The sequence below is a fragment of the Capricornis sumatraensis genome, chromosome 9, assembly GCF_032405125.1.
Source record: "Capricornis sumatraensis isolate serow.1 chromosome 9, serow.2, whole genome shotgun sequence".
NCBI classification, from domain to species: Eukaryota; Metazoa; Chordata; class Mammalia; order Artiodactyla; family Bovidae; genus Capricornis; species Capricornis sumatraensis.
In genome coordinates, this window is record NC_091077.1 from 69,818,314 (window position 1) to 69,831,726 (window position 13,413).

At 39.8% G+C, this 13,413-nt stretch overlaps 1 protein-coding gene across 13 annotated transcripts in view; it reads right to left on the bottom strand.

The window, feature by feature from the left end:
* Positions 1 to 13,413, bottom strand: part of EBF1 (EBF transcription factor 1) — a 404,609-nt gene that overhangs the window by 75,521 nt on the left and 315,675 nt on the right. For all 13 annotated transcript variants that reach the window (XM_068979369.1, XM_068979375.1, XM_068979371.1 and 10 more), the window contains one exon: positions 5,471 to 5,597. In XM_068979369.1, coding sequence (XP_068835470.1) covers positions 5,471 to 5,597 — 127 coding nt within the window. The remainder of the gene's footprint in view (positions 1 to 5,470; positions 5,598 to 13,413) is intronic.

Here is a 13,413-nt window from a genome sequence, read left to right on the forward strand (position 1 = left end):
ACAGACCGCCCTGATCTCAACCCAGTGCTCTGGCCACTTGCTACAGTGGCCAGAGAACACTTCAGAGGGGAATCAAGTTTGAACTGGATCTAGGAAAATCACCATATTCAAAGTTGCTAACCATGCAATAAGCTTGAGGCATAGTGGGGAGACTGGGACTAGAGGAGCCGAGAAAGCGCCAGACCCAGAGCACAGTGAAATGTGAATGACAAGCCCAGGGGTTTGGGCTATATCTTACATATAGGGAGCAAATAGGAAAAGTTTCTCTGCACAGAAATGGTACAAAAGTGACTTTTGGGAAGCTTAGTCTGGCAATGAATTAGTGTAAGAAGAGGCAGAAAAACAGGAGATTCACTTGGTGGAAACTCTCTACCTTTTCCCTAAGCCTGATAACCTTGTTTATCCCCAGGATGGCAGCCTTCATTTGTGCAGGTTTCCAAGAACTAAAAATGGAGCTTTCTGCCTGAAACCTCTTGAAAGGGGAGTTAAAGCTGATTATAACCTAATATCTTTGAAGGGGGCTGGTGATAGATGGTACCCATGTTACTATGGCCTCCAGAAGAGGGGTTGAAGTTGGGGATGGAAATAAGAGAACAAGCGTGCTGTTCCTGAAAAATCAACACCTGAGAACTTAATAAATCTGGGATTATTTATTAAATGTTTGTTATTTGAGGCCATTTCTAAAAAAATACTTGTTTAATCAAAACAGTCATTGTCACATTCATAAATCTTTTTCATACTACCTTATTTATACTGTGCTCTATTTGTGGTTGATTAGTATTACTTATTTCTCTAATTTACTGATAACCACAGGTTTATTACTAAAATTCCAAAGGACATTTCATAGACTTCTAGAACATGATGGAGAAGATAAACAACATGTAAAATATTTACACCATATTGGGGACAGCAATGAATGAATGAATAATAATGATCATCACTTATTAATGGAAACTACTAATATCTGGCTAAGTGCTCATGCTAGCTCACCGTAAGTGCTTTATACACATTTCCCTGATACTAAGAACAACCCCAGAAAGTTATTTTTCCTTGCAGTAATGTAAACATGAGGTAGCTGTGGTTTAGAGCCATCATACTACATACCCAAAATAATCTCTTTGGTAAGAGGCAGAGCTGAGATTTCAATCTATACCCATCAACTCTTAAACCCAAGGACTTAATCACTATGCTGTATCATCTCCTTGGAAGTGAGAAAGAAAAGACTAGGGGGCAGGAATGAAAAGAGTGAGAAGGGAAGAAAAAAGCAGCGAGAGTGGGGGTAGAGGGAGAACATAGAGGAATGGGGAGAGAAAAAAAAAAAGGAAAACTGGAAAGATATGGTACATGTCATCAAGTTTCATGGAATATATTCAGGCAACATGACCCCTTCTACATGCAAAGTAATTCTGGGCATATGGTACAAACAGGAAGCATTTCCAGGAAGAATATTTACTTCAAAGTAAAGTCTGAGACTAACAAGAATTTTGTTTAGTCCTTCCACAAGAGCAGGAAGCTTGATGGAAAATGTTAAGAACAGGAGAACTCAGCACCAGAAAGGATTAGAGCTCTGACCCGACCAAACCAAATCTGACTGTTGGATGAGCAACCTTTGGGGCTTTCACCAGCTTTTGGGCAACAGGCAGTATATGGTTCTTGTACACACCTAAGCTGGTCTAGCATCCTGGTGGCCCACTGCTCCAGGCATATTTTCCCCAAAGACACCAACCACTCCAATAGAGAAGTAACTGGAATGAGGTTTAAAACTACATTTAGATTTGGGCACCTCTTATGAAGAAAAACCAACTTGAAGAGCTTTGAAGAAGCAGCTAAAGCCTTCTGAGAGTCTTTTATCAACACCCAAGGTTACTTCAAGTTTAGCAGGAGAGAATTCTACAAGTCACTTAAAGATGTAACAGCAAAGAGGCTACTGAGAAGAACAAAGATACCAGGGAGGCCCCCTCCACGGCAGTGGAGGTTTATGGGGATTGACTTCCCACTGGACTGACGGACCAGACACAGGATTAGGGAGGGCTTTGAAAAAAGTCCTGTCCTCAGAAAGGGTTTTTGTTTCCTCCTATGAGAAAACATGATTTAAAATTTAAAGTCAGCCTTGCTCTCCATTTACATGAGAATAACTCGCCACAATAAATCAGATCAGGGACAAGATATCCAGCTCTTTTGTTCTGGTCCAGTTGGGATTCACTTTGCTCCCTCACTCTGATGGAGCAGACACCAGAGAAGGGCACAGCTGGCAGCTGAAAATCCTCACGTGCCCCTGGTCTGAAGCACCAAAGATGGAGAGCTGCACTCCTGTCCCTACAAGTGGAGCCAGCTTGCAGGCAATCTGTGTTTAGTCAAATTCTTGCCTCCCACCCCCAGAAGTCTGCTTTTATTTGCATAGATTAGGCCAGGCTGTTTCTGTCTCGGTCGTGTGTGGGTTTTTCTTTTTCATTGATTATGGATTTTTACAGACTTGCACATACGCACGCGCAAATCCTCTCACACACACTCAAAAGCAGTACCTTCATTTGGGATGTTTTCAGTGCCAGGACTTTTTATTTTAAAGGAAAAATTCCAAGTGATATTTTCTCCTAAGAAACAGTGTTGGCTCACCCTATCCAGAAAACCAAGCCTCGCATCTTGAAACGCCATGGATGTTAAAGAAAATGAAGTGTGAGCTTCTGTGGGGGGGGGGGCGGGGGCACGGGCTGCAGGTTTCCAATGAGCTGAGTAGTTGTTCGGATACAAAGAACAGAATTTATGACCCATCTCGACACCTTTGCTAGAGTGGCGACAAGCAGGTAAACTGAGCAAACCACCAAGGTCTGGCAGCACCAGCCATGAATGTGTGACCCTTGGTAGGGGCATTTAATGATAATGATCAAGAGTCTTCCGTGTGGTTCACCAATTAACAGAGACCCTCTTTTGTTAGAAATGATGTAATGTCACAGTGACTGTGAACAGCCAGCTATAGCAATGGGGAAGTTTTTGTACCGGTTTCTTTGAAATTTTATTTTTCCAAATCAGAGAAAAGTGAGTCTCTCTCATAATACTTAAAAAACTAAGTCTTCCTATCTATGGTCCACCATAGATGGTCCTTCCATCTGTGAGGCAGGATCACCAAAAGCATTTTTTCATACTTTAAATTTCCCGCACACTTATACACGTGCATGCACACCCAGGACTTCTCTCTCTTATCCTTAACTACTTTGGGAGACTTGCAGATTGGCCACTTTTATCTTTGATCTTAATTCCCCCGTCTGATACAGGTTTTCCAAGATGTGATTTCTTAAATTGATGGCAATTTTTTTAATGGTTAAAAAAAAAAATCCCAATAATGATGGCTCCCCTAGCTATTTTCTTTTGAGAACTTAAGTAATTTAATGAGGATGATTTTTTTAACTTTTATGGCCAGGTGGCTCAAGGGGATATTTTGTTGAGCACTGATTAAAAATAATTTCTTCTAAATGAGACCTGACCACAGAATGGAACCATTAATGGGCAGAGACGCTGTCACCAAAGCGGAATCACGCTTGATTGCCTCTCGTTCCTCCCACAACACGAGCGTTTTCTTCTTCTTTTTCTTCTCCTTTTCTTGTTCTTAATGGCAGAGTAAATAAGCAGCCAGCGAGGCCTAAATGTTTTCGACCAAAAACAGAGTCCAAACTCCTCAGAGAAAACATTTGGCCTCTGTGGTTTTGTAATATGTTCCAGAACACCGAGTTCAGTGAAGAACATTGTGAAAAACTCCCATCCATCGGAATGATGGTGGGGAATGTTACAGTATCAGAAGTTTCAATTGGTCCTTTTCCTGCAGGCCCATAATGAGGCTTGTAAAAAAAAAAAAAAATGCGCTATGTGGAAGTTCTCATGGGAAAAATGAATGGCAAGAAATCCTAGCTTTAAAAGAAACAGCTAATCTGCTAGTTTGATTGTTCTTCAAAACTTACGCTGAACCAATGAGCCTAATTAAAAACACTTGGCCTACTTCTATAAAGCATCATAGCTTTCTCTATGCTTCGTTTGTATACACCACAAAACTCCAGATAGACTATTATTTTTTCAAGTGTTTGCTAACAAAGTGCTGACTTTGTTGGGATGGCTGAGCTAATTTCTTGAACTCAGTGTGAAACCTTAGCTAAACAAAATTGTGGTAATTTTCCTTAATTTGTAAAAGTGATTGGAGTGCAAATAAAATTTTCCTCTTGGGTCAATCCTATAATTTTCAATTAACTAAAACTAATCGTCAGGCAGGCACCAAACCTGCATTTTGTTTAAAGGACTGGGAGGCATTTCCAAGGGTCAGGATGCATTAGCTGTTTTTATAATTTTGAGAGAGAGGGTTGAGCGGGGAGAGCGAGTCACTGAGAAGCATGGTTGATTTTGCTCCTCCTATTAAAATACAACAGGAAAGATGCTTTGAGATAAAATGTCACAGTAAAATAAAATTTGTCCATTTAATTGTATGGTTATAATTAGGATGTGTTAACACAGTTATCCCTTCATGCTCTGGAGTCTCTTTGTGTGAAAGCAGCTTACACTCTGTACTTAATCTGGCTTTGTGGTCCTTTATTGATTAAAGAAGGAAACATGGGGCCAGTTTCTAGAGGCAACAACCCAGCAATGACTGCTACATAGCAGAGGACATAGACTGTCCCCATAGCCAGTGTGGTCCTTGGACCAGGATCATCAGCCTCTCCTTGTGAGCTTGTTAGAAATGCAGAGTTTCAGATCCCACCCAGAGCTAATGAATCAGAATCTGGATTGCAACAAAGATCCCTGGTGTTTGGTTTACATGTAACACTCTGAGGATCTCTTTGACTACACACTGGGCACTTAGACTATGCACTTGATATGTTTCCATAGAGAACCTGCCTAGATCTCTCCATGTGATGTGAGGAAATTCACCCTCACCCTAGAACCCTAGCTTCTTAATGCAAGATAGGTCCATGTGCCAAGGCAGGTCCATGTGTTTGGGATGGCAGGAGGCAGTCATGGGGAACAAAATGAAGCTTAAAGGGAAAGAAAGCACCAAACCAGAATTAAATATGAAAATCACCAAAAGTCTTTAAATGGCCATGGCCAGGCTAGAAGAAAGTTGTATTGTGCACCCAAGCACATTCCTACTCCATAAAGCAAGAAAACCCCCACATGATGGCTTAACATCCAGAGACTCTTAGGACTCTATAGCACTCCTCCTTGCTCATGCCACTGCCTTAGGTATCTAACCCATGATTTCAACAGATCCTGTCATTCAACAAGGACACCTAGATGAAATCTTATCTAATAATAAGGGTAATAATAGTAGTAGTAGTAGCAGCAACTCATTTCATCATAAATGGGGCGAAATGGAGAAAATGGGTCTTAAGAAGGATAGATTTTAGATTAAAATAACACTTATACACACAAGATTGAGTCAAAGAGCCACAAGGTCAAGACCGCTCTGTCCACCATCTGCAGTAGTTCTTACCTGTGTAAATGAATCTTCCAGGTGTCCCTTTGCAGAACTGTTTGGATTTGTAGGACAAGGTGACCTCTACAACACCAGGGATATGCCGAGGAGGAGTCTGCACACGGATGGCGTGAGGAGTAATCAACTAGTGGGAGACATTTGGGGGGAAAAAAACATTGTCATTGCAATATGTAAAGGCCTCATTTCACACCTTTCTTATCAGTTCTCAGTAAACATAGCCTTCAAACACCTAATTAACCTGTCCATGTTTAAATACAATCATGATGGAACCTGTATAAAAGACACTGACAACAATATTTACAAGTGCTCTGAGAACAGTCATAACAACTTTATCTGAGTTTTCCTACATGGCAGGCACTCTGCTTCCTGGTTTGAAAAGTGAACCTGGTCTAATGAAATGATTTATCTACTACAGGATATCCTTTGGAAAAATCTCTGTTTTAAGGCAGACACCCAAATCAGCACTGAGCTCTGCCACACCTCTCCAGAAGCTGGTGGGCCTGGTGCTTGAACTGAGCCCTTCAACACGTGCAAAACACAGAGGTAGGAAATCCATGGTCAAGGCGTTCTGATGAGCTGCCGAGCCCATGTAGGAAATGCCCCGAAGACCATTTGGTGCATTAACTACCAGAGGAACAATCAAAGAGCTTTGAAGAGGAAACCCAAGAAGCTCTCTCCCTGGAACAGCTGAGAGGTCTGGCAAGACTAAGGACTATCCATAAAAGGGAGCTGGAAGCTGCAGAGGGGCCGGAGGATGATCAGTGGTCCATTATGCAATGTCACGTGCACAGGGAGAAAGTTCATTTCTGAACCCTGTTGGTAATCAGAGCACACTGCAAAGCAGAATTTGCTTTTTAGTACTCTTATCATTGTTTATATAACTAAAATGTTATTAATGGCCATAAAACTGGCATTATCTGCTTCTTTGAAAACTTTAGCCCTGGTAGTTGACCTTTGATGGTGCTGGACTCTGTGTGCTCTCTCTGGTGTGTGCAACTGCCTGTTCCTTGACTGCTTTCAGATTTGTTTAGCTCAGGGCTGCAGTACTGAGTTGGTATGTAGTGGGTGATCATTTGTACCAACTCATGTTTGTGCTGTTCTTATAACTTAGAAAGGGCTTTTGTTTCAATGTGCAAATTTAAATATTTTGTCCAGAGAATCACAGACAACTCCATGAGGATCAAGGTGACAGCACAAATGCCAGCCCCTGAGTCCTACCTAGGTAGACAGGCCCAGCACAAAGTCCTGGCAAAAAGAATGTAAGAAAGTTGCTCCTGCTAAAATCCACAAGTGATTTCTACCAAACGCTCCTTCTTGAAACATAAAGGTCATCTGCACAGAAATCACTTTAAGTTAGTAATTAGAAATGCCTATCCTCTCCCATAGAATGTGTGCACCCTTATTTGCTGGAAATATGCAAAAGATTCTTCAGGAATACCATATTTATGTGGAGCCGCTGGAGACTGAGTTCTCAATGGCTACATTTTTTTGGATGGCTAAGGGTTTACCCATAAAAGCACAAAAAATATTTACTTAAGATTTTGACCTGTTCATATTGAAATTCTTCCAAAATGCATTATATGTTTTCTAAAATAAGCAAAAAATATATAATTTAACTTAGCCTTAATAAATCAAGACTTTCATTTGAAATACCCCTTGTTATATCTTAGTTCTGTTTGTCTTAGATAGGTGTATCTTCTATAATACAGAAAAGGCCTAGGTGACCATGAGGTATGAGGGGCTATTTTCCCCGCAGTAAATGGCCCTGGATACTTATGAGTTTTAAATTTTTTCTATTTTGTTCATTTTCTTTGTCTTTTTTTCTCCTAGTGTCCTTTGCACCTTCTGTACTTCTCTTCTAACCTTTAAGGACCGAAGACAGGAAATCTAGTTTATTATTGTGTAGAGAATAAGAGAAGGAAGGAAGCTCTGAAGAGCAGTAAAAGATGATCTTCCAAAATCAAGTGTGTGTTTAATCTCAACTGATCGGACAGTGTTCTTACAATGTCGGGATTAACACTAGTTGAGTACCAGGGTAGGAGGTTACCCACTATGTCATCGAAGGTTTTACTTGCAAGCACTAATTTGGTCAGGTCAATTGTATGTATTCTTATCTGCTTTTTTCAGATATGAAAACAGAATCATAAATTGTTAAACTGCTTGCACAAAATCACCCTCTTAAGAGCAAATAAGAGCAAAAAGTGACCCTGATAGTTCAAAAAATGATAGAGTAATTCTTTCTATCTAATCATAAAGAAGAAATGTTCATATTTATATCTTTAAACATTTTAAAGCTAGCATCAAACTCAAAATTTTCAGATCCAACACTATATGTATATGTGTTGTTTTTAAATTCACATGCTATTCATTTTTCATTTTCTATCTGGTCCCTGGTTGTGCCTTTGAGGGTGGAAGTTGCCATATAGTTATATTCCAAATAAGTGGCATGCTTCAATTCTAAAAGTTACTTGGACTGTAGAGTAAGATTAAATCACAATAATATTTAGGAGAACTTTCAGACAGAGAATATTTTACCTACCCTCCCTTTTCTCAGGGGAAATACATTTTAAAAGATGGAAAGATATCAGTAAATAGATAATGGAGACATCTTTTCAAGTATAAGGATCTATGAGTTGATACACTAAGGAACAAAACTGATTTAGAAAATTTATAAAATTTACAAACTGATTAGACATGACTGCAAAGAAACTACTTAAGAGAGTAGGGGGTTGGCATAAATAAAATTGAAACAAATTTTCATTTACAATTTCATTTTCCATTTTAATCATTCACTCTAACTAAAGCAGAGATTCACTCTTGAAATAACTGTCCTTTGCAAATAAGGTAGAATATGAATCATCGTTAGAGAATGAACTTGTTGATGTTTTCCTTGCTGTAGATGTTAGTCTGGGAACAGGCTCTCACACTGACACATGATGGCATTCAGAAGGTAAAAACTGTATCTAACCACTATCAATTAGATAGCGGAGAGGTTTATTTATTTACAAGAGGAAAGGTTTATTTATTAATCACTCAAAGAGTTACAAATTTATTACAGGAAGGAATGCCAGTAATCATTTAAAATGAATGCTCTCATTTTAATAGCTAAATACACAAAAGTCCAAGAGTCTAGTGGCTTCAAAAATTGACCCAACATCTTAGGGAAAAGATAGGGTCTAGATTTGGAAGGCTAGTACCCCAAACCCCTCCCCCATCTCAGGATAAATTTCCTACATTATTCTAATCGGGCTGAACAAGGCAGCCCCTCTAAGCTACAGAAGAAGGGCTCCAGTATAACTAAATTTTTCCAATGTTCATCATTGCAATAGCACTTCCTAAGTTTCGCCATGTCTATAAACAACCATTCAATTATGTACTTAAAATTTTTAATTGGTTAACTTTTTGCTTTGTTGTTGTTCAGTCGCTCAGTTGTGTCCAAGTCTTTGTGAACTTTTGTTTCAAATAACTTATTTTAAAAGGACACTATATTACTATTGCAACTGGTTGTGGTAATTTTAAAGTTAATATGATGTTGTTAAGTTCTAGTTAGATAATGTTGACAACTTGAATGGGTTTATTGAAAAGGGAGTTGAGCTAGTGTTAGAATACAGACTTGTTTGCTCCAACTGAGACTCTCTCCCTTCACATAAATCAGAAGGATTAAAAGAGAAATAAAAGGAGAATCACTTTCTCACGATGATTCAGTTCTATTTAATGTCTGTGTTAAATCCAAAATGGTCTCCTGTACAACCAGGAGCACATGCCCCACACTTTGGGAAATTCTGTTCTAAGTAATTCGAGAACAGATTCACTCTCTTGGCTTAACTTCCTTAAATCACAAAACGAACAATTTGAGTTAAAAATAAACATACTTCTGAAACCCTGTAGCATCTGATACTACTTTCTTCCTTTTTGGAAGTCTACACTTTCTTCACTTCTGTGACACTAATTATAAGACCTAAGCCTCAGAGAGTGTCTGATGGTTTACCAAAGCACTTTCACATTCGCTACCTTTTTAAAGCCTATCTTTATGGGATATGTATTCCAGACAAGCAAAAATTGAGAGTCAGGCAAGATAACTAATATTATTTGGAAACAGCAGGAAGAAAATCAACCTCTTACGCCTGTAAATAAGTGTTTTCCAGAGGTCCTCTCTTATTCATTGATTCCTGATCTCTTCCTGTGCCAACTATTTCCTTCTGCCAACTTGTTAATTCTAGACATTTCCCAAGTCTTGTTCTAGATCTTTTTTCTCCTTCATTTGCCTAACCATTCTTGAATTCACTCACTGGCTCAACCACATTAGCTAAACTGACTTCCAAGTCTACGCCTGTAGCTTTGATCTCTTTGGCCAAACACCACATTTTTATCAGCAACAGAGTAACAGAATCTCCCCTTATGTATCCCCACTTCAATCTCAATAGGATGCAAAATCATTTATCATCTTACTACGTATAACTGTACTTCCTGATCCCGTGTTCCCTCTCTCAGATAAGAGAACACTACCCTTTGAATCACCCAAAATAGAAACCTTGGGATTATCTTTTTTTCTCCCTTCAAATTTTCTTTTAGTCATGTTGACCTTACCTTCTACTGAATTTCACTGGCTCCTTGCCTTTCTCCTTTATCCTGTTCAGGCTGTCACCATTTCTTACTCAGATGACTGCAATATTATAAATGCCTTCTAAAACAGCCTTTCTCTACTTCTACTTTCTCAACCAGAATTGTCCTCTTCAAACCAACCTCATTATGCCATGCCCTGACTCAAACCCTCACCTGCTCCTTCATGTATGGTATGTAGCCCAGACTCCTTAGCATGGTAGACAGGTGCTCCAAGGCTTGAGAGGTGACTGCCCTTGCGAGTCATCCTTCCCACTCTGCCCTTCCACACTCTGGAGAGAAGGCCACATGGATATATGAAAATAGCCTACCATCTTTGCCTTGTTCATGCCATTCCTTGCCTAAACATTCCCTTACTGCTGTTTCTCTTGTTCCTTAATATCCTGAAGAGATATTCTCTCTTCCAGTAAGTTTCACCTGATCCTAAGAGTCACAGTTACTCACACCTTTGTAAAAATTTATATAATTATGGAATGCATACTCGAGAACTTAGCATCCTATTTTATCTTGTGCTAGAAAGATTTTCTTACACATCTTTTTCTCATTAGACAATCCTTGAGGTCAGCAACAGAGCCTAATTCATGTCCATACCCTCTAAAGTATTTAAATTAATGCCTCATATACAGGATATTTCCCAAAATATTTCTGACATAAATTCTTGTATAAATTAGGCCAGAATTCTACTAGATGTTTGACTGCATTAAGCTAAGTAATAAGAGTCCACCCTATCCATAAATATAGGATCTCCTATCATTTCTCCTTGGAAGAAAAGCTATGACAAACCTAGATAGCATATTAAAAAGCAGAGACATTACTTTGCTGACAAAGATCCATATAGTCATAGCTATGGTTTTTCTAGTAGTCATGCATGGATGTGAGAACTAGATCTTAATAAAGAAGGCTGAATGCCAAAGAATTGATGCTTTTGAGCTGTGGTGTTGGAGAAGACTCTTGAGAGTCCCTTGGACCTCAAGGAAATCAAACCAGTCAATCCTAAAGGAAATCAGTCCTGAATATTCATTAGAAGGACTGATGCTGAAGTTCCAATACTTTAGCCACCTGATGCAAAGAGTTAACTCATTCGAAAAGACCCTGATGCTGGTAAAGACTGAAGGCACAAGGAGAAGGGGACAACACAGGACGAGATGGTTGGATGGCACCACCAACTCAATGGATGTGAGTAAGCAAGCTCCAGGAGAGGGTGAAGGACAGGGAAGCCTGGTGTGCTGCAGTCCATGGAGTTGCAAACACGACTGAGTGGCTGAACGACAACAACTATTCATAAGAGCCCACCATTCTTAACCTGAAAATATTTAACCGTCATCCCCTAACTTGCTCTTAAAATTATCTAGCTGGCCCAGCACTCAGATCCCTGCATGAGACCACTGCTCAGATATCATCTAAGAGGTAAAAAAGATGTCTAAAGGTCTGTGACTCACTCCAGTGAGAATGGATAAGGTGAAAGAAAGAAAAAATATTTAAGCAATACAAAAAAGTATTACAATTTAAGCAATATAAAAAAGGGCCACAAAAGATCATCTCTCCAATAGTAGCATTTATCTCTAGACTGATGATGTTAATGTGATACAATTTCTCTCTCCCCATTCTTCCTCCTACGTGTGTGCACATGTGTATTTGTGCGTGTGAGTATACATATGCTTGTACAGAAAATAATAGCCATATAAACAATAATGGAATAAATTCACATATTTATAGGTATTAATTATGAGAAAAATGTTACTAAAGTCAAAAGTAGAATACTATCCGTTTATGCAATATGTATTACATGTGACTTAAATAAGAATTAGATATATATTTGCATGGAAGGAAGACTAAAAGGAAGATCATCGGGGTCAAGAAAAGTTACAAGATGGTAAAGTTACAGGTTACTATATTTTCTTCTGCATACTTCCCTGAATTCTCAAGCTTCTCGACCATAAGAATGCATTCATATCATAATTAGAACAAATCATTTTTAAGGGTGATATTACAATGAAAGAAACACACATAGTTTCTGCAAAGCCCCAGAAGAGGCTGCTGGCACACCAAGGACCTACCAGCAAACAGTAATTATACTCTCTCTGAGCTACCTATATGAGCATTTTCTCTTCATATCAGAGCACAGGAGCAGAAGAGTCCTGAGTGGTCACCAGGTGAGGCATGCTTGTGGGCATAAAGTGAAACTTCTCTGGCCATGAGAGACAAGACACAGACATGGAGGTCGTCGGTGGGGCCTGTCCCTGATCAAAGTGGGAAACAGGAGAGAGGAACACCTCTGTCCGTGGATGCACAGAGCATCATGGAAATGCACAGAGGTGGAAGCAAAACGCCCAAGAGGCAGTCTGCAAAGTCTGGAGTCCAGACGAGGGGCACAGGAGAGGATAATTCTCCATGCAGTTTTTATATGTCTCAGAAGTATGACCCACATGGTGGGCAAATGAGAGAACTCAGTATTTTAAAATATTAATGGGGACATACTGGAGAATTCTGGGGGAAAGGGGCAAGTCTTGGGAATCACTTTCTTCTCTGAGAGCCAGTAGCACTTACTATCTGTACTCCTCTGTGTGCTAAGTGCATGCATGCTAAGTCGCGTCAGTGTCTGACTCTGCGCAACCCCATGGACGGTAGCCCGCCAGGCTCTTCTGTCTGTGGGATTCTCCAGGCAAGAATACTGGAGTGGATTGCCATGCCCTTCTCCAAGGGATCTTAGCAACCTAGGGATTAAAGCTGTGTCTCATTATGTTTCCTGAACTGGCAGGCAGGTTCTTCAGCACTAGTACCGCCTGGGAAGCCCCTTATCCCTCTAGCTCACATTAAAAGGATGGTGATAATGACCTTGATGGCGACTTTAGGAGCAATGACTTTTCACTGTCTTCTAACTATGTGCCAAGCTATCTGAGAAGCTAACTACGTGAGAAGCTCTTTCAATGATTTTTGCTCTGTCGTATTAAGGGCAAGCATGGGTATTAGCTGGTTCACACATATGAAAAATGAATTTCAGCAAAGTTAAGAAAAATGATCAAGGAACTGATAGGAAGCATCAAGTCTGCCTGTCTGGTGACCACCATTGTACAACTGTCCCCCTCTACTGCTATTTATTGTTTTTCTATAATTCCTGGTACTTGTACTTTTCATCCTACCTCTACTGTTGACAGGATGGAATGGGTCCCCAGTCTCTCCTACATCTAAAAAAGTTCTAGGAACGTACTAGGTCCTCAAAATACCCTTTCTCATTGATGAGAAGCTGGCTGGGAATTATTTCCCACCAAAACAAAAAAGCAATTCCAAGGTAAGCCTTCATGCATGTTTTCCAACCAATG